The sequence below is a fragment of the Felis catus genome, chromosome B1, assembly GCF_018350175.1.
Source record: "Felis catus isolate Fca126 chromosome B1, F.catus_Fca126_mat1.0, whole genome shotgun sequence".
NCBI lineage: Eukaryota > Metazoa > Chordata > Mammalia > Carnivora > Felidae > Felis > Felis catus.
In genome coordinates this window covers 70,437,413-70,450,440 of record NC_058371.1, presented here as the reverse complement: position 1 = coordinate 70,450,440, position 13,028 = coordinate 70,437,413, and the positions used below count along the sequence as shown (strand labels likewise).

The 13,028-nt window shown below is 32.8% G+C and overlaps 1 protein-coding gene and 1 long non-coding RNA gene across 7 annotated transcripts in view; one reads left to right on the top strand and one right to left on the bottom strand.

The window, feature by feature from the left end:
• Positions 1 to 13,028, top strand: part of GLRB (glycine receptor beta) — a 95,231-nt gene that overhangs the window by 52,540 nt on the left and 29,663 nt on the right. For all 4 annotated transcript variants that reach the window (XM_023252742.2, XM_045055741.1, XM_006930801.5 and 1 more), the window contains 3 exons: positions 5,953 to 6,182; positions 6,290 to 6,372; positions 8,213 to 8,353. In XM_023252742.2, the coding sequence (XP_023108510.1) occupies positions 5,953 to 6,182; positions 6,290 to 6,372; positions 8,213 to 8,353 (454 nt within the window). The remainder of the gene's footprint in view (positions 1 to 5,952; positions 6,183 to 6,289; positions 6,373 to 8,212; positions 8,354 to 13,028) is intronic.
• The window catches only part of LOC123384899, a 48,822-nt gene that overhangs the window by 21,998 nt on the left and 13,796 nt on the right, over positions 1 to 13,028 (bottom strand). For all 3 annotated transcript variants that reach the window (XR_006596628.1, XR_006596629.1, XR_006596630.1), the window contains exon 3: positions 9,764 to 9,878. This is a non-coding gene — a long non-coding RNA (uncharacterized LOC123384899). The remainder of the gene's footprint in view (positions 1 to 9,763; positions 9,879 to 13,028) is intronic.

Sequence of the window (13,028 nt, the reverse complement as noted above, 5' to 3'; positions counted from 1 at the left end):
AGTGATTCTTTTAATTAATTTTTTTTTTGAAGTTTTCATTTATTTTTGAGAGATCAGGAGCATGGGAGGAGCAGACACAGGAGAGAGGGAGACACAGAATCTGAAGCAAGCTCCAGGCTCTGAGCTGTCAACACAGAGCCTGATGCGGGGCTTGAACCCACGAACTGTGAGATCATGACCTGAGTCAAAGTCGGATGCTTAACCAACTGGCCACCAGGCACCCCTTAATGATTCTTTTGTGTTACTGATAAAACACTTACCTGACCTTCTCTGATCGCAGCACCTGGCAAAATTCTGCCCACTCTCAGGGACCCTCCTCAGATTCACATTCTACAGCCTTTCCTGACTGGTGTCTGAAGTGATCATTTATTCTGTCAACAAGTACTGTCACCCTTAGAATCCTTACCAATTATTTCCTTACTTGTATCCTCATCACCTCCTGAGAGTGTGGCCCTCATGTTTTTATCCTTCTCAGACTGGTAGCTCAGAACTTCGAACATAGAAAGTCCTTAATGAATTACTGTTTAGTGAGTGAACAAATGAAGGAAGAAATGAATGTTTAACCTAGCATAGTAAAACTGATTGTTAACCGAGCCTCTTTTGTAATCATTGAATTTAGTCTGGAACATAATAGCAAGTAGATATTTTATTTTGTTAGTCTATAAAACAAACTTGCCATTGCTCATTGATGTATCTAAAGTCTGTGAAATCTTAATATTAGATTAATCAGATATTAGTAATTAATATTAATCAGAAATCTGCTTTGCTTTCTATTATTGTATTATGTTGATCTGTGTATAATCAGCAACTAATATAGTCCTTTACATCTGGTACATGAACAATGATTTTTCAAAGCTTTTGAAGAATTAATAGAATTAAAGTTAGTTTTGATGTTTGGTAACCAATTAAAACTTACAAGTGACATCTTTACAACAATAGAAAAGAAATGCTTTCAATAGTAATTGTTAGCCTTTTCACAGGGGTGATATAGCTATCTTGATAATAATGTTAATAATACATATAATAAATTAGCTAACTTTGAGTACTTCTTTGTTCCAGGTTTCATGCTTTAGGTACAGCATTTCATTTGATTCCTGTGAATAATTTAGGATTAATTTTATTGATGAGGAATTTGAGGCTCAGAGAGATTAAGTGAATTGCTTTAGGGCACATAAAAATATATATATAATTCAGACCCATATTTGTCTGACTGTCCTGTCTTCAGGTCCCTGCCTTGATGTCAGTTCGCTTGGCTACTTTTATCTAATCCTGAGTCTAGATTAGATGCCCTGTTGCAAACTATTTCCATTTTTATAGCCTTTTGCAAATTGTTTTATGTTTGACTGATTGTCAGTGTAACTTACAATTATCTTTGAAGTCTGGGAGTACTCACAGATGTATCCTTAGTATCCAGTGTTTGGAAAAGAATATATGGTTAATAAATAATTTTTGAATTGAATGAGTGAGCCAACCCATCACCTAGGGATTTAGGAGGAATTTAAGTAAACATTTTCTGAAAGTATAGAATGTACTCTGTAGCTAGATTCTCAAGGATGTTTAATGAAAAGAGAACTAACTTATTTATATAGCAGTCACTGTGTTAATCTTTTAATTGAGTGTTTTATTGAATTATCACGTTAGGGTATTAATATTCATGTTTTTTATATGAAGAAACTGAGCTCAGAGAGGTTAAGAAACTTGCTCAGGGTCAAAGCTAAAGATTCAGAACTGAAATTTGAGTCAAGTACTTTATCTTTTCTAGCCCATGTTGACTCCATTATACTAGGCTTTATAATTTGGCTAATATAACTTCAAAAACACTATTTATGATGATATATAGAATAAAAAGGTGGTGACATTAAAACATTCTTGTATCATTTGTAATTTTGTAATTTTTTTCCACAGATAGGTTTTATTTTGTCAAAACCCTCTGGTACTGTATAGGGCTATGCAAGGCTTTAATCAGCTTTCAGCTGGTTAAAATGCTTTGAACTTAATAATGGATATAAAGGTATAAGTGATATAAAGATATTCATGCATGATGGAAACACTGTTTAGAGTTCAAGAAGGATTTGGAATAATGATCTTCACATGGAGAAACACTCTTAAAATTGCAATAAAATTTTTAAAAGAAAAATAATTTTGCTGTATAATTTAGATGAACTATCCATACAATTTTGGAGACAGAATAGTGGAACATAGGATATGTGTATGTGTGGAGATTTTAAGGAGAATTCAGGTTACCCCAAACATTATAAGGTGGCTTCTTTTTAATTATGCAAAGTATGCTGAAGTTAAAGGTTAGCATTGCTTTAATTCCTGTCAGATATCTTGAGTATTATTAAAAATATTGATATAATATCATTGGAAATTAATTACTAAGGGGCAAACCAGTATACACCCCAAAATGTAGTTGTTTTTAGTCTAGATACAGAATACCAATAGATCTTAATATTAGTATCTCTATAAATATATCTAACATTCTATTAAAATAAGAATACCTAATATTAGACTAAAATAAAGCATCTAGATTCTAAAAGCCACATTGGCAGAGTTGCTTAATTAACAGTGGCATCCAAATAATGCTGACAGTCTCTTGTCAGGTATATGACAGTCCCTCAAATGATATTTTACTTTTCATCCATCTCTATTTCTGGCAAGGATTTGAGGTGTATAATAACAACAAAAAAAAAATGCAAGCAAATAATTGAAATAGGACTAAATGTGCAAGAACCATGCAATGATAGTCATACCAGGATATGAGAGATGAATTATTAATTCAATTGGCTGTAGAATTTAGCCTTCACTCCTTAGCTGCCAGACAAAAAGAAAAACATGATGAGATACTTCAGTCTCACTTTCCTGTAATAGGAGGCATGTAAGAGAATCAGGAGAGCATTTTTAGGAATAAACTCTAAGGAATAGATTTATTTTTACAAAGCGCTTAGAGTAAGTGTGCCTAGCACACAGTAAATATCTATTAAATGATATAGTAATATATGTATAAACAAGTGAAAAATTAATAAATAAAGAAGAATTTATCTTGTGTATTTTCATATAATGGTCGTTGACCAAAATAAGGAGTCATGGCTTTAACAACATGTTTAGAAGATAGATAGGCAACCTCATCTGGTTATTTTTCATACTGATCCTTGACAACAAGTTAAGGACATGTATTTTATCATGACATGTGAATGCACATTTTAAACATAGAAGTTTAAAGATGTGGTTTTCGATGAATTACCTTTTGACAAGACATAGAACATAAAGAAAGTAATAAAATAGTTTTAGTGTGTGTAATTTTAGAATACCAATAATTTTAGCTGATCATTTCAAGGAAGCTTTTTAGCAAATAATATGAAGTTGAATACTCATAAGTGCTCAAAGTCATGACAAGTCTATGTCAACCATGCGCTTAGTGAAGGTAGCATAATTGTTATTTTATTAGAAAATAATTGAACCTAATGTGTATGCCTTTTAAAGGGGAGGGCCATGGATGTTTGCCTGGAATGCATAAAAACTTGGGGTGGGGAGAGCATTACTTCTGCTGGAAGTGTCACCACATAATGGTGAGAAGCCTTTGTCTTGGATGAGTTTGAGTTATTTCTTGTAGTCGTGACAACCACAGTCAGATATAAAGCAGTTAAATCCCATTATGAATTTTAAGATATGCATATATTTTAACAAACAGTTTATGTAGCTGTGCAACATAACTCTTTGTTTTCTAGAGTCCTTGGCCTCCTTTATTCCCTCCTTAATTCCATGTTCATTTAATAAGATAAATGTTACCTTCCCCCCCCAACCCCCAATGGTGCAGATAAGTTCAGTGTCAGCCTATATAATCCTTTTTTTTTTAGTGTTTATTATTTACTTTTGAGAGAGGCGTGTGGGGGGAGGGAGGGAGAGAGAGAGAGAGAGAGAGAGAGCGCGCACGCTTGTGCCAGCAGGGGAGGGGGAGGCGCAGAGAGAGACGGAGACACAGAATCCAAAGCAGGCTCCAGGCTCTGAGCTGTCAGCACAGAGCTCAACGTGGGGCTGGAACCCATGAACAGTGAGATCATGACCTGAGCTGAAGTTGGATGTTTAACTGACTGAGCTACCCAGGCACCCTGCTTATATAATCCTTGGTTTATTTGCCTTTGACACTCTGAAACCATCTGCATATGATTTTTAAGAAACCATTTGTGTTATATATGTTGAAGCCTTTAGAAACCTTAAGTTTAGAGTAGCTATGAGATATAGGTAGGTTAAATCTTATTTTACTCTCTGTACTTCAGTGTGTGGATATTGTTACTGTGTGCCTTTACCCTTCTACAATTACTATACAGTCTGAAGATCATATGAGAAAGTAAAATGTCTCAGATTGCTCCTTGCTTATGCTTTATTTTATATTTTACACATATGTAAAGCATGTACATTTATGTTTTATAGAAATCTATCAGGTCTTATTATTTAGTAAAAGATGATCTATAACCTCTTCCTAGTTAATTATTTTGGATTTTGATTTGAAGTTTATGATTTCATTCATTTTGATAATATCAAAGACTATATGGATAGATAGTATTTTGTGAATTTTGAATGATTGAAAATAAGGAAGCTGAAGCCCAATGCAATTTATGCTTTGGACACTTTTGTGCACGTTCTGAGTATAGTATATACAATTAAAATCAAAAGATGTGAGCATGATGCTCAATGTTAAGTTCGTATATACTAACAACCTGATTTGTGCTAGGACCCCATTTAACTGGCAGATAATAAAATGTATTAAGGTATTAAACTTGTTCCTAGTGCACATACTCTTAAAATCTATGTCTTGACATAATTCAATTTTTACAAAGTTTTAAGATAAAAATTTTAGGAGATAGACAAAAAACTCAAGTTTTTTAAATAATCAGCTATTTAGTAGATTTCAAAACATTTTTCTACTATAGTTAAATAAAATATAACATTTACAAATTTTGATGTCCCTGTTTTGCATCCAATGCAAATCTCATTTGACTATCTTAAATTCTCTCTATAATCATACATGTATGAATCTTCAAAGACAGTTTTTCTTTTTCCTTCTTAGGTAAACATATGTACATGTGTGTTATATACATATATACATAATATTATATAATGTATATGTTTTATATACACATATATATTATTTTTGTAGTTTGCTAACTAGTAAAAGGCCAGGAGAAATATTTTTCTTTACTCTCCTTTTTTTTTTTTAAGCTTTATTGAGGTACAGGAGTAAGAGTAATTAAAGATGGGCATTAAGCATAAAGCAGTGAGTGTTGGAAAGGCACATTTCATAAGCAAAAAAGAAAAAAAAATTATTTTAGTTATATTGACACAATATACACATATATTGATTAATAACCTGAAGCTTTTTTGTTGTTGTTTATTTTGTTTTGTTTTTATTATTATTTTAATTTAAATCAAAGTTAGTTAACATACAGTGTAATGATGATTTCAGGAATAGAATTCAGTAATTCATCACTTACGTGTAACACCCAGTGCTCATCCCAACCAGTGTCCTCCTTAACGCCCCTTCCCCATTTAGTCCATCCCCTCACCTACTTGTCATCTATTTTGAATTAAATTTTATTCTTTTTTTGGTGTGTTGGGGGGGGGGGAAGAATATGGTAATATTTAGCAGTCTCAGGTTTTTATAACACCACTTACCCAACTGCCATAACTGGCATTTGCATAAAGGTAAAGCAATTATTGGTAAACTTACATTCTGATGTTGGAGCTAGCAAGTGCTGCTGGAATGTCTATAGAGACACAAGGGTCTTTTTAGACTGCTCTTTTTATTTAGTGACCAAACTGTTTTGCTCCTGGTTGATGTTACAAGACCAAAAATATCGGTGCTGCTAATCACTGAAACTCTTTTTATTCTGGTGCTGAGCATGTCTTTCAAATAGCAGTAAACACCCATACGCACACATTTTCTCCCCCCAGGACTATAGAGTTAACATCTTCTTGAGACAAAAATGGAACGATCCCAGGTTGAAGCTCCCTAGTGATTTTCGGGGCTCAGATGCACTGACAGTGGATCCCACGATGTACAAGTGTCTGTGGAAACCTGACTTATTTTTTGCAAATGAAAAAAGTGCCAATTTTCATGATGTGACCCAGGAAAATATCCTTCTATTTATTTTTCGTGATGGAGATGTTCTTGTCAGCATGAGGTACTTGTTAATATTTGTACATTTATACATGTATATATATTTTTTAAGTCAGTGTATCACAGAGAAACATGTTAAGCAACTTCTAAGACCTCTGTTTCTACTTTCAGGTTATCTATTACTCTTTCCTGTCCTTTGGACTTGACCTTGTTTCCCATGGATACACAGCGTTGCAAGATGCAGCTGGAGAGCTGTATGTAAATGAGACCCAAAGTGACTATAGCACAAAATCTATATGTGACTATATGTTTAAAATCTCTAGACAATACATTCTACTAATATCTTGGATAACAATGATAAAACTAATGCTTTTGATTACAAATAGTCAGTAAAATAATTTATTTAGGAAAATTATAGTTATTCTCTTACCGTAATCATTACTAAGATAGAACCCTTTGGTACTAGTTTTACTTTCAGTTACGTAGGTGTATACTTCTAACTTCTTATAATTGCCAACTTCCTTTGAAATTAGTATCATAATTAAAGTAAATGATGAGACACCTAGGTGGCTCAGTCAGCTAAGCATCTGACTTCAGATCAGGTCCTGATCTCACTGCTAGTGAGTTTGAGCCCCATGTTGGGCTTGGTGCTGACAGCTCAGAGCCTGAAGCCTACTTCGGATTCTGTGTCTTCCTCTCTCTGCCCCTCCCCTGCTCGTGCTCTGTCTGTCTGTCTCTCTCTCCCAAAAATAAATAAACATTTTAAAAAGTAAGTAAAATAAATGAAAAAAGAATATGTCTTAACAACTGTTCTGCTGTTAAAATCACGTGTTCAGAGCAGAAAATTTGAAAACATTGAAAAACTCTCTAAATCCTGCCAAATAGTCATTTTCTTTGGATGTGTAAAATTTTTTTCGACAACATTGGAATTTTTGTGTTTCTATGATCATATGTTTTTCAGTTTATGAAGGGTGCACTATATTAAGGTATAAAGTATATTAATTGAAATTATTATTGAAATGATTATTTACCTTTAAAATATATTAATTCACTATGATGGTTATCTTTTGAAAATAAAAGTGGGACATAAAACTTGAAAAATGAACACTAACACAAGGAATCCTTAGCCTGAATACCTATATACCGTGAGCTATTTCAGCAAAAAATAAAGAGTTATAGCCTTGGAAAATATCCTATATATACTTGCTAGATGATGTGCTTTAAAGTTACTTTGTGGTTATTTGTTGTTGTTTTAAGTGTACTGAAGTTTGATCCTACATTTGAACAATATCGGTTGCTTTCTAAGTATAAAATGGGATTTTGTAGATGTAAGTGTGTGTATGTACATTTTTGTGAATGTGTTGTACAGTGTATACCTGTGTGTCAATATGTATTTGTGTAGGAAATTTTAACTATTTACATTCAAATCTATTACCAGATGCACTGAAATATTGCTTTGGAAAATCCATACACTTTAAGAGTTGAATAGTAGGCTACTCTATGCTGTAAAACCCTATAGGACCCTTGAATTGTAGCCATATTACCTAAGCCCAAAATGTGTGCTTCAGCCTGCTGTAATACTGTCCACTTGAGAGGTTGTTTTACTGCTTTCCTGTGGCCATGCAACTCCTTCAGGGCAGTTTGTGGTCATGTCTTCAAAAACATAGGTGATTTCGTGCTTAAATGTTTTTTGTTTTTTGTTTTTTAATTTCCAGGTAGCATATTGTATAGTTGTGAATGTAGATATGCAAAAAAGCTAGAATGACTTACTCACTACTCTTTAGCAACGACAGTTCAGAATTTTGATGTAGAGAAATGTGCTACTACATATGATGCCATAGGATTGTAACTGCAATATGCTAAATATTCTAGCTTATTCTTTCTTTAAGCCAACTAATTATCTGTAAATTTGTGCTAACATTTTCATTAATGGCCATAGATTTTATCTCTTCACATTTTTAACAAAAATTTTATATAAGTAGGGCCTATGATCTTACCATTGCTGAACTTAATAATTGGACTACTAAAATATTTGAAAAGTATTAATAATCATATTCCAAACTAATATTTTTATTCATTTACTTTTGTTTATAGTTGGCTACACAACTGATGATTTACGGTTTATCTGGCAATCAGGGGATCCTGTTCAGTTAGAAAAAATTGCATTGCCTCAGTTTGATATTAAAAAGGAAGATATCGAATATGGTAACTGTACAAAATACTATAAAGGCACTGGTAAGTAATATTCTTTGAATTAAACAAAACTAAGTCATATTTCAAAGATTCGTTTTAATTTTAATATATGCTAGGAACAGGATAGAAAAAAAACTTAGTTAAAAAGAAGGTTCAGTATTTATAAGTAGTTTATCATATATCCATATACTTAAATTACATATTTAAATCTTTCATAAAATTACATTTACTAAAGTTCTTAAAAATTTTATTCTAGTTTTGCTTTTCTTTATGTAATTCTAGATAACAAGAGGTTTTCAATTTTTTATTTTAGTAATATGAACTCTCCCAAGCAATGGTTTGCTTAAGTATTGAAGAAACTCTGCTTCTGGCAAGATTCATTTTGGGGCCAAACATTATGGAATTGATCGATGTAATCCATATACATTTGTCTCTTGTCTTTTAGGCAGGTTTTAGATGTTGGTTGAGCCATATTGTTAGTTTTACAAAGCACTGATCTTTATGCTGTGCAGGATCAATAGCGTGTCTAGGAAATAACTAGACATCAGTGAACACTCCCTGTATAATATTCTTGGCATACGTTATGGAGCAGCTAATTGCGAAAAGCACAACAGATTAACCTCATTCATTAAATTACCTCAAACTTTGCAGAAATAAAAATATAATACTAATCAATACTTTAATAATATGATTCATATTCAACCTTTGAGTCACAACTGATAGCTACAGAGAGTTTTAGATATTAAATATAATAACATTGTTTCTCTTAGTAAAATACATAAAAAGATGATTGAATTTTGATCATTATATCAAACTATTATTTCAAATTATCATTTCAACTTGTAAATTACCATACAATTTCTAATTTTCAGGAAGTAAACAAAGATATGATGAAGATATTCAGAAATAGATACAATAAAAGTTTAAATTTATTGCAACATTTATGTTGGATTGCAAAAATAAAACATGTATAGTATAATTCTGTAGAATTCAGAGAGATCGGATGTTTGAGCAAAAATGCTTTCATCATGACATCATCAAAGATAAAATATAATATTAAAAAAGGTAGAGTGAACATTTGCATATTTACAGTGCTACAATAAACGCAACACTTAAGCAACTTGGAGATAGAGTTAGTTTAAGCATGTGTTGTTTACTTTCACATAAGTTAACAGCTTATATAGCATTTATATATAAGGAGTTCCTTCTCTTATAAAGCTTATATATTTTAGAATGGGAGAGAGAATAAGGAAGTGCACTGCGAAATAATTTATGAAGGTTTTTAAAAGGAAAACCTGAAAGCTCTTAAAAATTTGACCACCAAAATACTCAATGAAGAAGTCATAGATACACGGACTGCTAGACATGGAAGTGATCTTATTGACAATTCTGAGCCAGCTTCTTTATTTAACACATAAAATAACTGAAGAGCAGGGTGACTGAGTGATTTACCGAATGTTCCAGGCAATTCGATGTCGGCGACTGCAGGAAACATAGTGTTCCTCTTCTTGGTACTCACTCAAATTAAGGAAATGAGCTACAGTGTTTAGAAACGTTTACAGCTCACCTAGTAATGAAAAAAATAAGCTTGAAAGCCACGAAGCAGCGTTTTGGGATTGTTGTGTAGAAGCACATATTAAGTACATAGCTCTTTGATTTCTTGGTGTATGTCAGGCATTATTTTAAGTAGTCTACAGGAATTCTGTATCTTAATCCTCACAACAATGCCATGACTTCGATACTTTTCTTCTCCCTATTTTACATGTTAGGACAATAAAGCAAAGACACTTATCTAGGTGAAGCACTGGAATAGTGAGTCTAGTATTGCTACCCTACCTGTGGAGTCAGTCCCGTTATGCACTGCAAATATGCACTGCAAATAGTTACCCACATCTAGATTATATGCTTAACATTTCAAAATGAATAGTCTCTAAATTGTTTTAAGAAATTTGAAATAGACCCTAGTGAAATTTTAAATTTCATCTAAAAGATGAAAATGAAACTGGTAATTTTATTTCTGATTTTATGTAATAGCATAAAATGATGACATAGCATTGAAAATCCTGGGATATTTGTTTTTTCACCTTTAAGCCCTACATCTTAAGCCCTATATCTAAAAGTCTCCTTTTGGGGATGCAGCAAGGAATAAAGGCAAGATCCCTGGCCTTTTGTACATATGTATTCTAGTATAGTACACACATAAGCAAAATAATTTATTTTAGTTTTAAGAAGAAAATAAGATGTGCTGGAGAGTAGTTGAGAGATTACTTCAGATTATAATAAGTAAAGATTTTGTGGTATTTTTTGAATTATTGTAAATAAGTCACTGAACTCTCATTAGCTGCAGAAAATAACAAAAAAAACCCTTATTTCTATTTAAAAATTTTTAAAATGTTGTTTATTTATTCGAGAGAGAGAGAGAGAGAGAGAGCGCGCGAGCATGAGTGGGGAGGGGCAGAGTGAGAGAGGGACACAGATTTGGAAACAGGCTCCAGGCTCTGAGCTGTCAGCACAGAGCCTGATGTGGGGCTTGAACTCACAAGCCATGAGATATGACCTGAGCCAAAGTTGGACACTTTACTGACCAAGCCACCCAGGCACCCTCCCCCCTAAAAAGAACTTATTTCTAACATCATAATAATTGTCATTTACTATGTTTCAGTAAGCATGCTTTATCATCAGTGTTTACATGAATCATCATATGACTATTAGTAAAATGTATTTAATATTTGGATATTTAGAAATGTACTTAAAAATATAGAGCCTTCTGGGGCGCCTGGGTGGCTTAGTTAAGCGTCCAACTTAGGCTCGGGTCATGATCTCATGGTTCGTGGGTTCCAGCCCCTCGTCAGGCTCTGTGCTGACAGCTCAGAGCCTAGAGCCTGCTTCAGATTCTGTGTCTTCCTCTCTCTCTGCCCCTCCTCCACTCGTGCTCTGTCTCTATCTTTCTCTCTCTCTCTCTCAAAAATAAATAATTTTTTAAATAAAAGAAATAAAGAAACTTCTAAATATATGGGATGCTTAATAATGTAGAATAATGAAAAAGATATAGATAGCAACATATATAGAATGATGGACAATATGTTCTTTAACTTGTACAGAAATAATCAGAAATAATAATTTGGCTTTAACTTTATTAAAAGTTACAGGTTTTTTATAATTGTAGATGTTACAAAGGAGAAATATATGGGAAAACAAGTATGAAAAATACTTAAATTGCAAGCCTAGGTGAATAATAATGAAATAAAACCCCACAGGAAATAGAAAGTAAATTGAATTTGCCAATGAACATTTATATCAATTAGCTGCCCACCTGCCTCTCATAAATGTAACAGTACTAGGAAAAGATCAAAAAAGATCAAGAAATGTTTCTCATAAAAGTTTATGGAGCAAATCACTATAATATCCAAGCATGTATTTTATTGCCAAATTCATCCAAGTCTTGGGAAGCTCCCCTAGTGGGTGCCTTCATAAAAGGAGGGGGTGGAAACTTGCTTCAGAGTACAGGGTTTCTGTTATTTAGGCTGCCAATTAAATATGATGGGATGGAATGCAAAAGTTCATTTTAAAGTGAGCAACTCCATAGTAAATTGTTGTAATATTTGTGACAATTCAGGTTACCTAAAAATATGCAGTAAGTGAGAGACTACTAAAGATAGAGAACAAGCCGAGAGATAATGGGTGGGGGGATGGGCTAGATGGGTGATGAGTACTAAGGAGGGCACTTGTGTTGAGCACTGGGTATTGTATGTAAGTGATACATCACTGAATTCTACTCCTGAAATGAATAATGTACTGTATGTTAACAGATTAGAATTTAAATAAAAATTTGAAAAGAAAAAACAATAAAAAAATAAATTTAAAAATATGTGATAAGCACATGTATGTCATTCCCTATCTCACATGTGCTAGGTAAATGTAAAATTAAATTGAGTAAGTGATGCTATTGCAAAGCCAGGTACTTTAGAACCACTTTTAAGAAGTACTGGGAGCCTCTTAATTGCAGAAAATGGGACTTTTAAAAGATTCTATTTTGGAAATTTTGCACATAATTGTTAGTTAGAAACATATGTTCTTGTTTGTCCAGGCAGGAAGTTAAGATGAGTGGTGGGGAACAGAAAAGGGAGGGAGGTTTCATTATTTGACCTTTTGCATCTTTTTAAAACCTATGCACAATTTAAATTAATTGCCTGGTTTTGATGAAATTAAAATTAAAAAAAGAGACAAACATTCTGCATTTTTTTTTTGTTTTCTGATATAATATGGAAACATTTGGCATAAGTAGAATTTACTGCAGTTCAAATCAACTCTTTATTTTTGTTACATATTTAGCCCTAATATGTTTCTAACCTCTCAGAGGTGGCGATGATTATAATTCACACTGGGGAAAAGATAGGGTTCTAATCTAAGTTATTTAATAAGAGGACGTGAATAGCCATTCTTTTATTTAACATTCTTTAATTGTGCCACTATTGCCATAAATACCATTAATGAATAAAAATGAAGACTGTTTTAGTGCCAGAAGTGTATATATCCTTCCTAACTAGGAAAATCAGATGAATATTGCTTTTAAAATTTAAAATAGTAAAAAGCAATATTGTCCTTTCCCCACAATTATTTTATGTGTTCATTTATCATTCATTTATATATTTCCACATTTTAAAATAACAAGGTTTAAGCTGAACACAACTGGAGATATTTTAACTTTTTGGCATTT